Genomic DNA, 16276 nt, shown 5'->3' on the forward strand with positions numbered 1-16276 from the left:
GCCTTTCCTCTTTCGAATGTCTCTTCCTCCTGGAACTTGCTCTGTGGACAACTCAGGAAGCCTCAGTATACTTGGCTGTTGTCTTCCCCAGGCCATCCTCCCCAAGTCACTTCCACCAGAAGTCAAAACAGAATGAAGTTAGAAAGGAACCCAAGATAATTGGCTTTCTTCTAGTTCAGGTTAAAGGAGTCCCCAAGGCTCATAACTTGTCCTGCCCAGTTCATGAACTGGGTGATTAACGCGTCTTGTAGAGGTGAGGGGCCAAAGTCCTGGTGGAAATAGAGTGGTGTGTCTGGGATTGGCCTGAGCAGCCAATAGCCCTTTGAAACAGTGGCTAGTGCTTTGAGAATTTCTCCTAATATCTGGTTCAATATTTTAGAAGTGGGAGACAGGATCATCTTAGAATCTCAAACTATAAGAACAGCTATGTCCTCCCTAGTTTGCAGTCGCTGGGCTGTATGAACTTGGCCGGAGCTGACGAAGGATGAAGCTGGACTCAGACCACCACAGGCTGAGGCCCAGCTGGGACCTCTCATAGCTGTGCCCTCTGCCTGGTGGGGATGAGAGGAGGGCTCAAAAGCTCTGCTTTCCTCCCGTTCTTCTATCACACTCACACTTGGGGAGCTTGTCCCTCTCCCATTAGCCAAGTATTCCTTTGGGCCCCATACCTGAGCAGTGTGGCAGGGAGCCTGTCCAGTGTCCATCTAGCCCACACACGCGGGTGGCGTTTCCCACCAGAGTCCGTTTGCCAGTGCAACTGTAATGCACGACTGCCCCCACGGTATAGTTGTCCCCGGACATCTGCGAATGGGGTGGGGAGCCTGGATGGCCACAGGACACCACTGTGGGGAAGAGCAAACATGTCAGCAACTCTGCTCAGGGAGACAGCGTCATCACAGGACACACACTAGGCTTTTGGTAGTGACAGGCGGAGAGGAGAGAAACCCTGGGTATCAATCGAAGCAAACTCCCTGCTGGCACACCCAGCTGACATCATCAGGAAATGCCTACCCATCTCGCTGTACAGTTCCCATATCGGTGAAATAAAGAGCAATGCCCGTGTTTTAAGAGTTGAAGAGATAATACATGTGGCAGGTATGCAATCCTATTTGTTGCTATTCTCTCTTGACTCTTCCTCGCTGCTCTAGGACGTACCCTAATGTCTCTGGCAGGAAGGTGGTGCACATGGCACACGTAAGACAATACGGGCAATCGGGATCCTGGGATTGTCTGCATTGGCCACAGGTTCCTTTCCTAACTGCATCTTATAATTGCCCACATCCATTGTCCCCAACTTGACACCTTAAGCCTGCAAGTTCCCTTTCCTGAAACAGCAAAGTGTGACTGTGAGAACCAGTGGTGAGACGGAGCTGAGGTGCACAGGTTCAGGCAGGGCACTGCTGTCAGGGGCGCTGTGCTTTGCCTTCCCATCGCTCTTGCCACAGGTGGACCTCCGGCTCTTTCATGTACTCGGCACCTATTTACTGAGTGCCTGCTGGGTGCCAGGCGCTGTTCTGTGTGTTTGGGAGAATCAAGTTCATGCTCTTGTGGAGCTTATATTCTAGTGGGGAAGAGAGACTATAACTAATAACATAAATAGGCAATTCTAAGCAGGTGCTAAGAAGGAAAATAAAGCTGCACCTGGAAAAGGGTGGTCAGGGGTGGGATGAGGATGCTGTTTTTGAGCAGGGTGGGCGGGGAAGACCTCTCTGAGGAGGTGACATTTGAGCAGTGATTTGAGTGATGTGAAGAGGCCAGCCATGCAAGGTCTGGGTGAAGAGCATCCTGAGGGAAGGAACATCTGGTGTAAAGGTCCAGAGGCCAGAATGAACTTGGTGTGTTTGAGGACCAGCAAGAAAGCCAGGGCTGCTGGAATAGACAGGGCGGGGAAAGAAGGGAAGAAGACATGGGTGGAGAGGTTGCTAGGATGGCCTAGAATATGGATTTTATTATAAGCATGAAGGGATGCCACTGGAGTGATATGACCTGATATACATTTTAAGAACATTCTGACTACATGTGGAGAACATTCTAGAGTGGGGAAAGAATGAGGGAGGTGTTGCACTAGTTCAAGAAGAGAAGATAATGACTTGGATGGATTAAACCTTGGGGTATGGTAGGAGATACTTGCAGTCATGGCTTGTATCTGGAAAGGGGACAGGGCATGGCAGGGATGATGACCAGAATAGGTGACCAAAGGGATAAAATCTGAGTTAGCCTAACCCTGTCCCTGATGACAGCTGTCAATTTGACTGGGATGCCCAGATAGTTGTTCAAGAGTTATTCTGAGAGCATTTCTTAATGAGATTAAAATCTGAGTAAGTAGACTGAATAAAGCAGATTGCTCTCTCCAGTGTGGGTGTGCCTCATCCAATCTCCTGAAGGCCAGAACAGAACAAGAAGGCTGATTAAGAGAGACTTCTCTCTCTCTGCCTTCGCACTGGGACATCAGTGTTCTCCTGCCCTTGGTCTCAGACGTGGACTGGAATTTACACTGTTGGCTCTCCTGCTTCTCAGGCTTTTGAACGCAGACTGAAACTATGACATCTGCTCTTCTGGGTCTCCAGCTTGCTGACTGCAGATCTTGGGACTTCTAAGACTCCGTAATTGTGTGAGCCAATTCCTTCTTTTCTATGTATTATGCTATGGGTTCTGTTTCTCTGGTAAAACCCAACTAATACACCTGCAAAGTCCTACCTGAGTTCCTGACCTAACTGTGAGCAAACAAAAGCAGTTGCTATTTTAAGCCACTAAGTTTTGAGATGGCTTGTTACACAGCAATAGGTAATGGACAGAGTAAGTTTTAAGCATTATATTATTTATTTCTTAAGACAACCCTACGAGGTAGGCACCATTTTTATCTCCATCTTACTGAGGAGGAACATGAGGCATGGTGCGGAAAAGTCACTTGCCCAAGGTCACAGACCTATTCAATGAGAGAATTAGTTCTTGAAACCAGGGAGGTTGACCCTAAGAGGACACACTCGGGAGGCACGGTAACTGGTTCCCTTGTGCAATGGCTTGGTTCTGGCTGTCAGCTGAGGCATCGGTGATTGTTCTCCACATGATCCCTGTCTCCACATGCTTTCTTATCAGTGATTACATTAAATGAGAATTAGACACATAAAAGCCAGATATCAGAAAAAATGAATAAAGAACAAGACCCAACTATATACTGTCTGTAAGAGACACACCTTAGATTCAAAGACACAAATGGATCGAGAGTAAAAAGATGGAAAATATATACTATGCATACAATAACCAAAAAAGAGCTAAATGGTTATTCTAATATCAGACAAGATAAACTTTAAAGCAAAATTGTTACTAGACAGAAGGACATTTTATAAGAATAAAAGGATCAATCCGCCAAGAAGATATAACAACTATAAACATATATGCTCCTAACAACAGATCTGCCAAGTACATGAAGCAAAAAGCTAACAAAATTGAAAGAAGAAATAGACAAATCAACAATTACAGTATGATATTTTAACACTCCACTTTAAATTATAAATAGAACATCCAAACAGATCAACAAGGAAATATAATGAACAACACTAGAAGCCAACTAGATGTAACAATGACCTATAGAACACTCTACTTAGTAACAGCAGAATATATACTTTTCTCAAGTACACATGGAACATTCTCCAGAATAGACAATATATTAGGCCGTAAAATGAGTCTCCATAAAATTTGAAAAGATTGAAATCATACAAAATATATTCTCTAACCACAATGCAATAAAATTAGAAATAAAAAATGAAGGAAATTTGGAAAATTCACAAATATATGGAAAGTAAATAACAGATACTTAAATAACTAATAGATTAAAGAAGAAATCAGAAGACAAGTTAGAAAATACTTTGAGGTGGACAAAAATGAAAATGTAACATGCCAAAACTTATGAGATGCAGTGAAAGCAGTTTTCAGAAGAAAATTTATAGCTGTAAATACCTACAATAAAATATTTCAAACCCCAAACCTAACCTTATTTTTTAAGAAACTCAGAAAAGAGGAGCAAAGTAAACCCAAAGCAAACAGAAGAAACAATAAAGAGATAAGTGAAATAGAAAATAGAAAGAGAAGAGAGAAAAAACTAAAAGTTGGTTTTTTTTAAGAGATCAACAAAATTGACAAATGTGTAGCTAGTTTGATGAGAGAGAGAAAGAGCGAGACAAGGTAAGTTAAAATTACTAAAATCAGGAATAAAAGTGGTTATATTACTACCAGCCAACCTTACAGAAATAAAAAGGATTATAGGAGTATACTATAAACATGAACAGTTGTAGGTCAACAAATTAGATAACCAAGATAAAATGGACAAATTCCTAGAAACACACAAACTACCAAAACTGGCTCAAGAAGAAATGGAACATCTAAATAGCATTATAACAAATAAATAGAACAATCAAAAACTTTTATCAAAGAAAAGTCCAGGACCAGCTGACGTCACTGCTGAATTTTAGCAAATTTTTAAAGAAGAAATAACACCAATTTTTCTCAAACTATTCCTAAAACTAGATCAGGACACTTCCCAATTCATTCTATGAGGACTGTATTACCCTGATACCAAAGCCAGACAAAGACATCGATAGGAAGGAAAACTACAGACCAATACCCTTTATGAACATAGTTGTAAAAATCCTCAGTAAAATACTAGCAAACCAAATTCAGCAGCATAATAAAAACATTATACACCATGACTAAGTGTGATTTGTTCCAGGAACACAAGAGTGGTTCAACATATGAAAATCAATCAGTGTAATACACCACATTAATGAAATGAGGGGGGAAAAACCCACATGATCATCCCAATAGATTCAGAAAAGTAATTTGACAATCATCCAACACCCTTTGTGATAAAAATGTTTAACAGGCTAGGAATGGAAGGGAACGTCCTCAATCTGATCAAGGGAATCTATAAAACCCCCATGGCTAATAGCATACTTAATGGCTAAAGACTGAAAGCTTTCCCCCTGCGACCAGGGACATGACAAAAATGTCTGTTCTTGCCACATCTATTCAACATCGTACTGGAAGTTCTAGCCAGGCTATTAGGAAACAAAAAGAAGTAACAAGCATTCAGTTTGGAAAGGAATAAGTGAAACCATGCTTAGTCACAGATGAGATGATCTTGGTGACACTGGACTAAGCCAGTAATTTTCAACCGGTGTGCTGCAAGAATTTTTAAAACATGCAATGACTGTTTAGTCAGGGGCACTGGCCTCTTTTCCTTCCCTTAGATTGTCAAGTGAAAAAGAAAAAGACACCACCAACAAAACAACCGTCAGTGTGAATGAATCAAAATTTACCTATTTATTTGATCAGATTGGCAAAATATAAAATATATATTTGGGTGTGTCACAGAATTTTAGTAATTAGTTGATGTGTGCCATGAGATGAAAAAGGTTGAAAATTGCTGGATTAGGCAATGGTTTCTTAAACATTCCACCAAAAGCACAAGCAACAAGAGAAAGAGTAAAGGGCATTTATCCAGAAAGTGAAAAGATAATCCACAAAATGGGAGAAAATGTTTGCAAGTCATGTATCTGGTATGAGTATAGTGTCCAGAATATATAAAGAACTGTTAAAACTCAACAATGTGAAGACAAACAACTCAATTAAAAAATGGGCTAAGAACTTGAACAGACATTTCTCTCAAGAAGAGATACTAAACTAATGGCACACATGAAGATGCTCAACATCGTGTCATTAGGGAAATGGAAATAAAAACCACAATGAGAATGGCTATAATGAAAAAGATGAACAATGCATAAGTAAGAATGTGGAGAAATTGGAACTCTCATACACCGCTGGCAACCATGTAAAATGGTGCAGACACTTTGGAAAAATGGTTATCTTCAAAACATTCAAAATAAAGTTACCATATGGCCCAGCAATTCCACTCCTAGGTATACTAGTCTATCTAAGAGAACTGGCAACATGTGTTTGCACAAAGACCTGTACATACATGTTCTTAGCAGCTTTATTCATAACAGCCAGAAAGTGGAAACAGCTCAAATGTCTATCAACTGAGGAATGGGTAAACAAACGTGGTATGTCTATACGATGGAATAGTATTTGGCCATAAAAAGGAATGAAGTATGGATAAATGCTACAACATGAATGAACTTGGAAAACCGTATGCTAAGTAAAAGAAGCCAGTCCAGAAGGCCACATATGTAATTCCATCTACATAAAATGTCCAGCATAGGCAAATGCACAGACAGAAAGTAGACCGATGATTCCCAGTGGGTAGGGTAGTGGTGGAAAATGGGAAGTGACTGCTAAAGGGTTTCCTTCTGGTCTAATGAAAATGCCCTAGAATTAGAGAGTGGTGATGATTGTACAATTTTGTGAATATGTTAAAATCACTCAATGATAGACTTTGAAAGAATGAATTTTATGGTATGTGAATTATATTTCACTAAAAAATGCAAATGGATTAAATCTTCCAAAAGAAGCTAGTTATTCATTCACATCCAGGTCGGTCTGCCTGAAGTGTTGTGGCATTCAAAGGAAGGACTGTGTTGTCTTTCTGGAAAAGCAAGAAAGGGGAAAGTGGGAGACAGTGTCCTGTCAGGCAGGCAATTCTAGAGGAAGAAGACCCTGAAGGCTGAAGAGGGGGTGGCAGTGCTGCGAAGGCCCACAGCCAGGAAGAAAGAGCATGCGAGGTGGTGTGGCCACTAACCCAACCGGGGCCAAGCAGGGCTCTGCCATCCAAGGGGCAGTCAGCGACAGTCATTGTGAAGTAATGTACACATGCACACATGCGTGTACACATGCACACACACACACACACACGGGAGCCCAGCTCTATGACATGACCTATCCTATGACTGCACAGGTGATCATTTGGAGTAATGACATCTACTTACAGAGACACTGCGGGCGGGGACGGTCCCATGTGCCATCTCCCTGGCAGCTGAGCGCCGGGGTGCCCAGGAGGTAGAAGCCGTGGTTGCATTGGTAAGACACTGTGGTGCCGTAGCTGAACCTGTGCGGGCCGCTGGCATGGACTTGACGGACGCTGTTTTCTTGGTGCCCAGGATCTGTACAGTTAATGACTGCAATGGAACGGGATAATTAGACACAGACCAATTGTTCATATGCTTTTAAATGAGAATTCAGAAGCCCAACAGGCACAGAATCCCAGTGTAGCAAAATTTCTAGATCAACACAAAGCAGATCCTGCCTGGGAGGGTGAGGGTGAGCGGTCCGGAGGCTGGGACTGCTCGCCCCTTGATCACGCGGTTAAGGGACTCATTCTCTCATGACAGCACCTCCTTGGAGAAGCCTCCCCTCCCCCTCTCAAACTGGTTAACCTCTCCCTCCTCCGTGCTCCCGTGCAGGGAGGGCCCTCGAGGGCGTGGCTGCCCCATCTGTGTGCCGGGTCCCAGCCAGTGTGTCTCCCGCAGCAAAGCTCATCAACTGTAAAACCCGAGCATGCTGGGCTCTTTGGGGAACTGTTTTAATCACTTTTAGGAGTATTCCAGGGAGAGATTAATATCTGGGGGGAAAAATTGACTTTTAAATGTTAAAGGGTTTCCAAAGCAGCTTAACTCAGAATCAGAGGGCAATTTTAGAATAATGACAGTATCATTCATAACGCATGTTGTGTACTTTTGCTTTCAAAACACTTTTGCTACCATTATCTTGCCTGAATCGCAGAGGCATCAGGGCAGGTGTTTTAAATCTGTGATAAGCTTTTAAGGTACTTGATGAACCTCTCTGAGGTTCAGAGAGGTTGGCATCACAAAACAAATAAGTGGCATTTATTCACTCTCAAGCATTGTGAATCCCAAGCATTGTTCTGGGCAGTAAGGATACCACAGATTTCACAGTCTCAAGTAGCGTTTCTCCACCTAGGCACTGTGGACATGTTGGGCTGTGGACATGTTGGGCTGATAATTCTTCATCGTGGGGTGGTCTGGTCTAGGATGTTTAACAGCATCCCTGGCCTCTATCCACCAGATGCCAATAGAAACCCTCCAGTGTGACAACCTAAAAGGTCTCCAGACATCTGTCCCCTGTTGGGGCAGGAGGACGGGTAAAATCATCCCCAGTTGAAAACTGCTGGTTTAGAGAGAAGAAATAAGTGATTATCCTGTTTGACAAGTGCTCTGATAGGGGCAGCAGAGAATGTTCTGGAAGCATAGAGCAGAGCATCAGAGCAGGGGGTGGAGTGGGGATGGCTTCCCAGGAGAAGGGACATTTCAACTGGCTCTTGGTGACTGGGCACAAGTCATCTGGACAGAGAGGGGGTGGTGAGGGCGATGGAGAAGAGACTTCATTTGAGGAGACTGTCTGGAAGTGCCCTGCGGGTGTGTGGGCACTGGGCACGCGGAAGGAATGGAAGAGGCTGAAGCCCAATACAGAAGCGAGGCTGTGGGCAGATGAAGTGAGGAAGGATGGGGCTGGGCAGGAGGCTGGGCCAGGCCCTCAGGCCCATAAGCCAATGGAGGAGAGTACTTTCTCCTAAAGGCAGTGGGAAGTCTGGGAAGGGGTTTTAAACAGGAGGTGACTTGATCGGATTTGCATTTTAGACAGGTTGCTCTGTCAGGCTGGTGAATGACTGGTGGGGAGCAGGACTGGAGGCCAGGCTCCTAAGGGTTTTATCCCTGCCCTCTGATTTCAGGACCAGTCGGGGGTGGGGAGTGAGTAGGGGGTAGGTGTAGCTGCAGGTCCAGGAGAATTTGCATCTTGTGTTGGGGGGATGAAGCACAGTCCTTGAGGAGAAGGGAACATGGGATAACACCCCAAAGCAGCAGTTCTCAACGTTTCCTGCCTGAACAAATGACAGAAGGAAGGCACAGAACAAGGTCTTGTTCTCTGTAACCTTCACTCGTTCAAAACAGCACCTTGAAACGTTAAGAGAAGGATGTTATTTTAGGACTAGTTATGAATGTATCTTATGTTGTAAAAAATCATTTGAAAACTTTGGCCCTTTAATATCAGTTACAAATGAGCCGTCACATTGCACAGCCAATCGGCATGCACCCCAAATGCTGTGAGGAGGAGCCGGCGTCCAGGGAGTCTCAGCCTCCTCCCTGTGAAGAATGGTCCACTCCAGGTCAGGCTGGGCTCTCTCGTGTCCGGCTCACTCTGACTCCACTTAAATGTCACTGAGCCGACCCGGCCCCTCTTGGTAAGAGGCAGATAGCTCCACTTGCCCTTTACCGCTGCGAACAGCTTTCTGAGCATTAGGAGCTATTTCCCAGGTGGGGCCCAAATATCCTCTATGCAGAATCTGTCCCTTCTCTCCCCTCCCTGCTTCAACCCAAACCATAGACTATTTGCTTTTTATTTTCCATTCAAACCCTTCTGCTTTTTTTCTGTCATCAAAAATGGGGCTCTGTGTGATGAATTATTGGTTTATAAAATGTAAACAAAAAGATAATTTTTGATTGGCCAGTATGGCTCAGTGGTTCAGCGTCAACCTATGAACCAGGAGGTCACAGTTTAATTCCTGGTTAGGGTACATGCCCGGGTTGTGGGCTCGATTCCCCAGTGTGGGGCATGCAGGAGGCAGCTGATCAAAGATTTTCTCTCATCATTGATGTTTCTCTCTCTCTCTCCCTCTATCTTCCTCACTGAAATAAAAGAAATAATAATTAAAAAGATTGTTTTTGACTGCTATTTTGACAGGTGAAACTTTGTTTGCTCTTTTTATGTAGCCAATGGTAAAATTTTCCACAGATGCATCTAGGGGTTGAGGAAGTCCCATTTATGACCCTTCTCTGTCCCCAGTCTTCCCTATCGAGTCAACATGACGGCAGGACTGAATCCAAGGGCTTTGCTCTCAGGTTGGGGGACCACACATGGCAGAGGTCCTGGGGACAGTGTCCTATCAAGTGGGAGGAGCAGGGTGACTCACTTCTGCAGGTGGGCAGCGTGTCGCTCCACTGCCCGTTGGCCAGGCACTGGGACCCGGCAGCGCCCTCAGACACATAGCCAGGGTTACAGACAAACTTGACCACATCGTTGAGGTTAAACTGGTTGCCCTGAGTGAGGCCATTGATCGGATTGCCTGGGTGTCCACAGGTAATTGCTGTAACCAAAACAGAAGATAGGTAAGCCCTTCTGTTATTGCACATCCCCAAAAGTTCATCCTCCTCTCACCTGGCATGTCTCATGCCCATCAGTGAAGTTCAGCCATAAATCTAACTTTAGTCTCTTCTGCTGCAGAACCTTTATTTCCTGAAGTCCTCATGGGGACATTCCTTCTTCCTTGAAGGCATGTCTACAGCTTGGACAACTGGAGAGAAATCATCCGATGACTCCCCACAGGGTGAGAGGCCTGGATTGCAGTTCTCTGTCACCCAGCAACACAGTCCTGCCTCTCATCCCCGGGGCTCCCCGTCTCCACTCTTCATTGCTTAGGTACACTGATGACTGCCCTCAGCTGATTGAGACCCACCCTAGTTTCCGGCCAATCTTGACAGGGCAGAGTCACTATTAACCAGGCCTGAACGGATTGGTCACTCTGCTAGACCAGTAACCAAGGCCAACCCCTGGGACCCAGAGTTGTTAGGAGATGGTGGGAGAGTGGGTTCACAGACCCACTGAAAGGCTATGTGAAATACTAGGTGTATGCAGTCAGCTTCGGAGAGGACCCCTCATTCTCACCAGGTTCACAAGGGGTCAGGACCCCCCTCCCCAAGGTTAAACACCACTCGTATAAAGTGAGAGACGAGTGCTGAGGACGAAAACCTTTGGGAGTAGCACCTTTTGAAGGGCAGATCCACCAAAACGCCTGCAAAGGAAACTGAAGGTCCTTAGCAAAGTAGAAAAACAAGCTGGACAGGAGGTGGGAGTGTCACAGGAACCAGGGGGAGTCTCAAGAAATGTCAGGCACCCAGATAGGTCTGCTTCCTGGAGAACCCAAGCTGCAAAGGGGGGAGGGAGAAACACCACTAGGAAGGAAAACAGGCCCCCAGAGGCTCGAGCGCTTCACTGCGCTTGAGCACATGGACCACTAGAGCCAAATATCCTGAGAGCAGAGACTATGACACATTCGATTCATCTTTACCCTCAACACTTACTCACATGTCTGGCACATGGTAGGAATGTTTATTGAATGTAGTCTTACAGGCTGAGGGAAATTAATAGAAAGGGAAGATCAGCAGTAGAGAGGTAAAAACCGACTAAGCTCACTCAGGAGGCAGGAGGAAAGAAGATCCAGAGACTCAGTGGAGGGCACAGCCTTGGGCCTGGAGAGTCTTCTACTGAGGTGAGAGGACGGGGCAAGGATGAATGAAGACAAGGGCAGGTGTGTGGGCGGGGAAGCAGGGCGGGGAAGGAGTTAGTCTTATGGCTCCTATTATTGCTGCACAATAGAAAGTGAGATTATATAGGTGGCTAATAACTATTGGGGTTTAAATATATTATTTCATTTAATCCTACAGCCCTGTGAGGTAGGCACCGTCATTATCCTCAAGGGAAAATAGGGACACAGTTTCCTAGTGTTTCAGCTGAGTTTTGAACCCAGCTTCTCTGATTTCAGGCCATCTTAACTCTTTGCTCTTCAGCGGTTTTCAACCTGTGGGTCGCGACCCCTTTGGCGTTCAAATGACCCTTTCACAGGGGTCACCTAAGACCATCCTGCATATCAGATATTTACATTATGATTCATAACAGTAGCAACATTACAGTTATGAAGTAGCAACGAAAATAATTTTATGGTTGGGTCACAAAATGAGGAACTGTATTTAAAGGGCCAGAAGGTTGAGAACCACTGCTTTAGCTACTTGCTGAGAACACAGGTGGAGGAGATGGAGTGCGGTTCTTCAGAAAAAAGGTGACATTGTAGAACAGCTGTGTGGGAGTGGGCACGAGAGCTAACTCTGGAACTGAGGAAGGATTGCTGGAAATCTCTGAAGATGGTTGATATTGGAAACTTGAGTACATATGTGAAGACAACTAACACGGTGCCTACCACAGAGTAGTCACTTATAAATATTTGTTCTTTCCTGTTCCAGATACTCCCCAAACTTCTGTGTTCCTTGAGACAATGGGGCTTGGGACATAAGATCCTGGATTCTGTGATGTGACAGGTGGTGGCATCACCAGCACCACCATCATTGTCATCATTACAACAATAACAGCAGCAGCCTCTGCTTGACATCTGTATCAGTCACTATTCTAATCATTTTATTATTTTTACTGTTCTGACCATTTAATATGTATTAATTTATTTACTTCTCATAATATTCTTTGAGGTGTCTGCATGTTATAGATGAGAAAACTGAGACCCTGTGAGGTAAACCAACTCATCTGAAGTCATGCAGCCGTATGACATATGGCGACAGACCTGGGATACAAACCCAGGCACTCTAAGGGCAGGGTCCACCTGGCTAATACTTTACAGCCTTTCCATGTGGACCAGGTCTAACATATCCTCAGGTCAGGCAGACATTCTCCACTTAATTCTAGACACCAACATTCTCTATTCTTTATAACTCAATCTATTCACACACATTCTGTGCCAATTTCTTGAAGGCATTTGAAGTTTTTTTTCTCCTGAATGAAACCAAATATATTTTCTTTATTCACATCTGGAAGACAAAGTGAATAGAGATGGGCCTTGCTTTTGGTAAACTTAATCCTTTAGAAGCTATTAAGACCTACTTTCATGGATTTCTTACTGAGTAAGTTTCATTATTTTATTGCTCCATCTCATATACAGAAAGGCAAATGAAGAAAAAGAATTAAAAACAAAAACTGGCCTTACAAAAATTACGAACACAGCCCTGCACTTTACACAAAGGCTTACTTTAGGGAGCATTAAAAAGTGAAGAATTTTCCGAATTACTTCAAGGCAGCTGAGAAAAATGATGGTCACCTAATCCAAAAAAATGCAGATGATCAAGAAGAACAAATAAAACTGTAGAAAGCCAGGCCTGCAGCATAACTAGAAGACAGAGAACGCTATAAACTTTAAATTATGTGTAAGGAGAAAAACAAACAGGCAACACCGGCAGAACTATTTCTCATGCTGCTGATGCAAGCCTGTGTGGAGGCCCAGACTGCCTGGGAAGAGAAGAGAGAGGCAGGGGGAGGGCCACATCCTGCTCTAAAATCACTGCGAGAAACAGGACGTTCATCTTCAGCATGGACATACTGAAGAAGGGTCTGGGACGTTAGGGTGCACTGACTACAGGGAAGGGGCAGGAGAGAGTGTGATTCTCCTCCTTGCTTCTAGAAGAAAAGAAAGGCAAACAGATAAAGGAAGTGAGAGAAGAAGAGAGGGGGAGGGAGATAGAGGTAGAGAAGAGCTATCCTCTGGAGATTGGGTAAGTAACAAAGGGAAAATGAGCAAAAAGGGGGAAACTTAAGGTCCTGCAATGACAAAAGAAAAGCAAAAAACAAAATGGAGGACAAACAACTTTTCTTTATCAAACACAAGAAAGCCTTTGATTAAAAAACAAGACATGTATCTGTCCAGTTTATTCACCACCACTTGCTGAAGATACTGTTATTACACAAGTGCAAATTTTTACTTTCTTTGTCATAGCTTACTTGACCATATAAACAAGGGTTTATTTCTGGGTTCTCTATTCTGTTCCATTGATCTATATGTCTGTTTTTGTGCCATACCATACTGTTTTATTATAGCTTTGAGATCAGGAAGCATGGTATCTCCAACTTTATTCATCTTTCTAGTTGGGGTCTTTGTGGCTCCATATAAATTTTAGGAATATTTAGTCTAGTTCTGAGAAGAATGATGTTGAAATTGCATTGAGATATGGAAGCAACTAGGTGTCCACTGATAGATGCTTGGGTAAATAAGAGGATGTATATATTCTATGGTATATTATGCAACAATAAAAAAGAATGAAATCTTGCCATTTCTGACAACATGAATGGATCTAGAGCAGGGGTGGGCAAACTTTTTGACTCGAGGGCCACAATGGGTTCTTAAACTGGACCGGAGGGCGGGAACAAAAGTATGGATGGAGTGTTTGTGTGAACTAATATAAATTCAAAGTAAACATCATTACATAAAAGGGTACGGTTTTTTTTTTTTCAATAGTTTTATTCATTTCAAATGGGCCGGATCCAGCCCACGGGCAGTAGTTTGCCCACGGCTGATCTAGAGGGTATTATGCTAAATGAAATAAGTCAGGCAGAGGAAGACAAGTACCAAACCCAAGTACAAATGTGGTTTCATTTGTATGTGAAATCTAAAAAAACCCAACAAGACCAAAAACAAACAAACAAACAAGAAAAACAAAACAAAAACAGACGCACAGAAACAAAGACCAAAGGGATGGTTACCAAAAGGGAGGAGGGTATGGTTGGAAGGGGAAGCGGAATATAGCCAATAATATTGTGATAAGTTTGCACGGTGACAGATGATTACTGGAAGTAATGGGGTGATCACTTTGTAAAATATAAAAATGTCAAATCACTGTATTGTACACCTAAAACTAATATAACCAATATATGATTCTATACCAACTATACTTAAATGAAAAATAAATTTAAGACAAAGCAATCATATTCTGCTACATTGACCGAAGGGGGACTTTTGTAAACCTTCGGAAAGTCACAAAATGAATAGAAAACATCAGCCTAAATCTATACAGAACTATGATAAAAAGAAAACAGAAAGAAATCAAAACATCTCGGTTGATGAAAATCTCCTCATCAAAAACAAAACACATGAAACATAAGAAAACTGTAACAACACTCTAAACTGAATTAAATATTAATACATAAGCATTTGGAGATATGAAAAACCATCTTAAGAATCAGAAAATAAAAAAAACTAAAGCAAGACATGGAGAAAACATGGGAGAAAATTAAAAGGTAATTGATGACATGCTGGAAAGAACTGGAGAAAAAGACAAAATTACCTCAGAAAGAAAGACTAAATTATAAGAGAGAGAATGTTATGAAATTGTAATTTACCAAGAGGTATTTAAGAAAGTCAAAGAAAGGAATAGTGACCAAGGATTTTATGTACAATCCAGCTATCCTTCAGGTTTTAAGGTTCAGATAACAGTTTTAAACAAGCAAGAACTTGGGGAACATTACGCAAAGGAGGCATTATTGAGGAATCCACTAGAGACTCAGCTTGATCCAGCTAGGAAGTAACTGAGCAAACTTCGGCTGCACTGGTGAGCTTTTCATATATGTAATGGTAGACCCAGGAGTAAAATGAAGGTAGGGAGAAGGGCACAGCGATATTACATAAACACTATAATAAACCTTTTATGTTCTGACAAAGTAGAAATAATGCAACGAAAGATGGAAGGGGAAAGGAGTGAGGACCGGGAAGCAGAACAGGCTCATTGATTATTGTATAGTCCATACATGAAAGCTAATGGCATTAAAATGTTATAAGAACAAAATGGTGTTTGTGATGTTAAGGATGAAAGTAAATACTATAAGCCTAAAATCAGGCACAAGTACAATTCAAATAAAAAATATTACAAGTGACAGGGAAGGCATTTTTAAAGGCTAAAACCACAATCTATAATGCAGATATCATAATTATGAATATCTATGCACCAAATAATACAGCGACTACCTGTATGTAGCATAAAATACAGGAAATGCAAGGAAAAATAGAAGCACACTAATAATAGAAAACTTTAAAACACACTTCTCAGAACAAAATAGGTCAAGCGGACAAAAAATAAGTGTACATAAAGCATAAACAACATAATCAATAAGGCACATCTCATGACTATATAAGAAATTTACACCTTAATATACTTTCTTCTCAAATGTACATGGGACACTCATAACAACTGATCAAATATTAAGCCACAAAGAGATCATCAGTAAATTCTAAGAAATAGGATATTATGTACAATGCAATAAAATTAGAACTAAAAAAACAATAAAAAGTAAAAAGTCCTTCACCGGAATTAAAAAAATACTCTTCTATATAAAAATTTCTGGGTGAAAGGGGAAATTAATACTAAAATTGCAAAATTTCTGATAAATAATAAAACATGAATTATTGTAATCTACGGGATATGATTAGAATAGTGACCAGAAGAAATTTCAAAGTCCTACATACTTATATCCACGACATGCAATAAAAATGAAGGAATGAAAGTAAGTGAATTAAATTCCCAACTCAACAGATAAAAAATGAATAAAAAAGTTAACCCAAAGAAATCACAAGGGAAGAAATAATAAAGGTGAAAGCAATAATTAGTGATATGCAGAAAATTCAAAGTAATTGCATCTTTGTAAAAAGCATGCATGCATATAAGCATAACCCATGGGCACAGTCAGTAGGGGGGTGAGGGCT

General features: G+C 42.4%; 1 protein-coding gene across 1 annotated transcript in view; it reads right to left on the bottom strand.

Moving 5' to 3' along the window:
• Window positions 1-16276, bottom strand: part of LOC118676578 (CUB and sushi domain-containing protein 1-like) — a 40659-nt gene that overhangs the window by 19695 nt on the left and 4688 nt on the right. Inside the window, exons 5-7 of the mRNA XM_036350719.1 lie at window positions 9881-10054; window positions 6882-7070; window positions 669-842 (exon numbers count right to left, since the gene is read on the bottom strand). Of these exons, the coding sequence (XP_036206612.1) occupies window positions 669-842; window positions 6882-7070; window positions 9881-10054 (537 nt within the window). The remainder of the gene's footprint in view (window positions 1-668; window positions 843-6881; window positions 7071-9880; window positions 10055-16276) is intronic.

The sequence above is a fragment of the Myotis myotis genome, unplaced genomic scaffold (assembly GCF_014108235.1).
Source record: "Myotis myotis isolate mMyoMyo1 unplaced genomic scaffold, mMyoMyo1.p scaffold_m19_p_2, whole genome shotgun sequence".
In the NCBI taxonomy this organism is placed as follows: Eukaryota; Metazoa; Chordata; class Mammalia; order Chiroptera; family Vespertilionidae; genus Myotis; species Myotis myotis.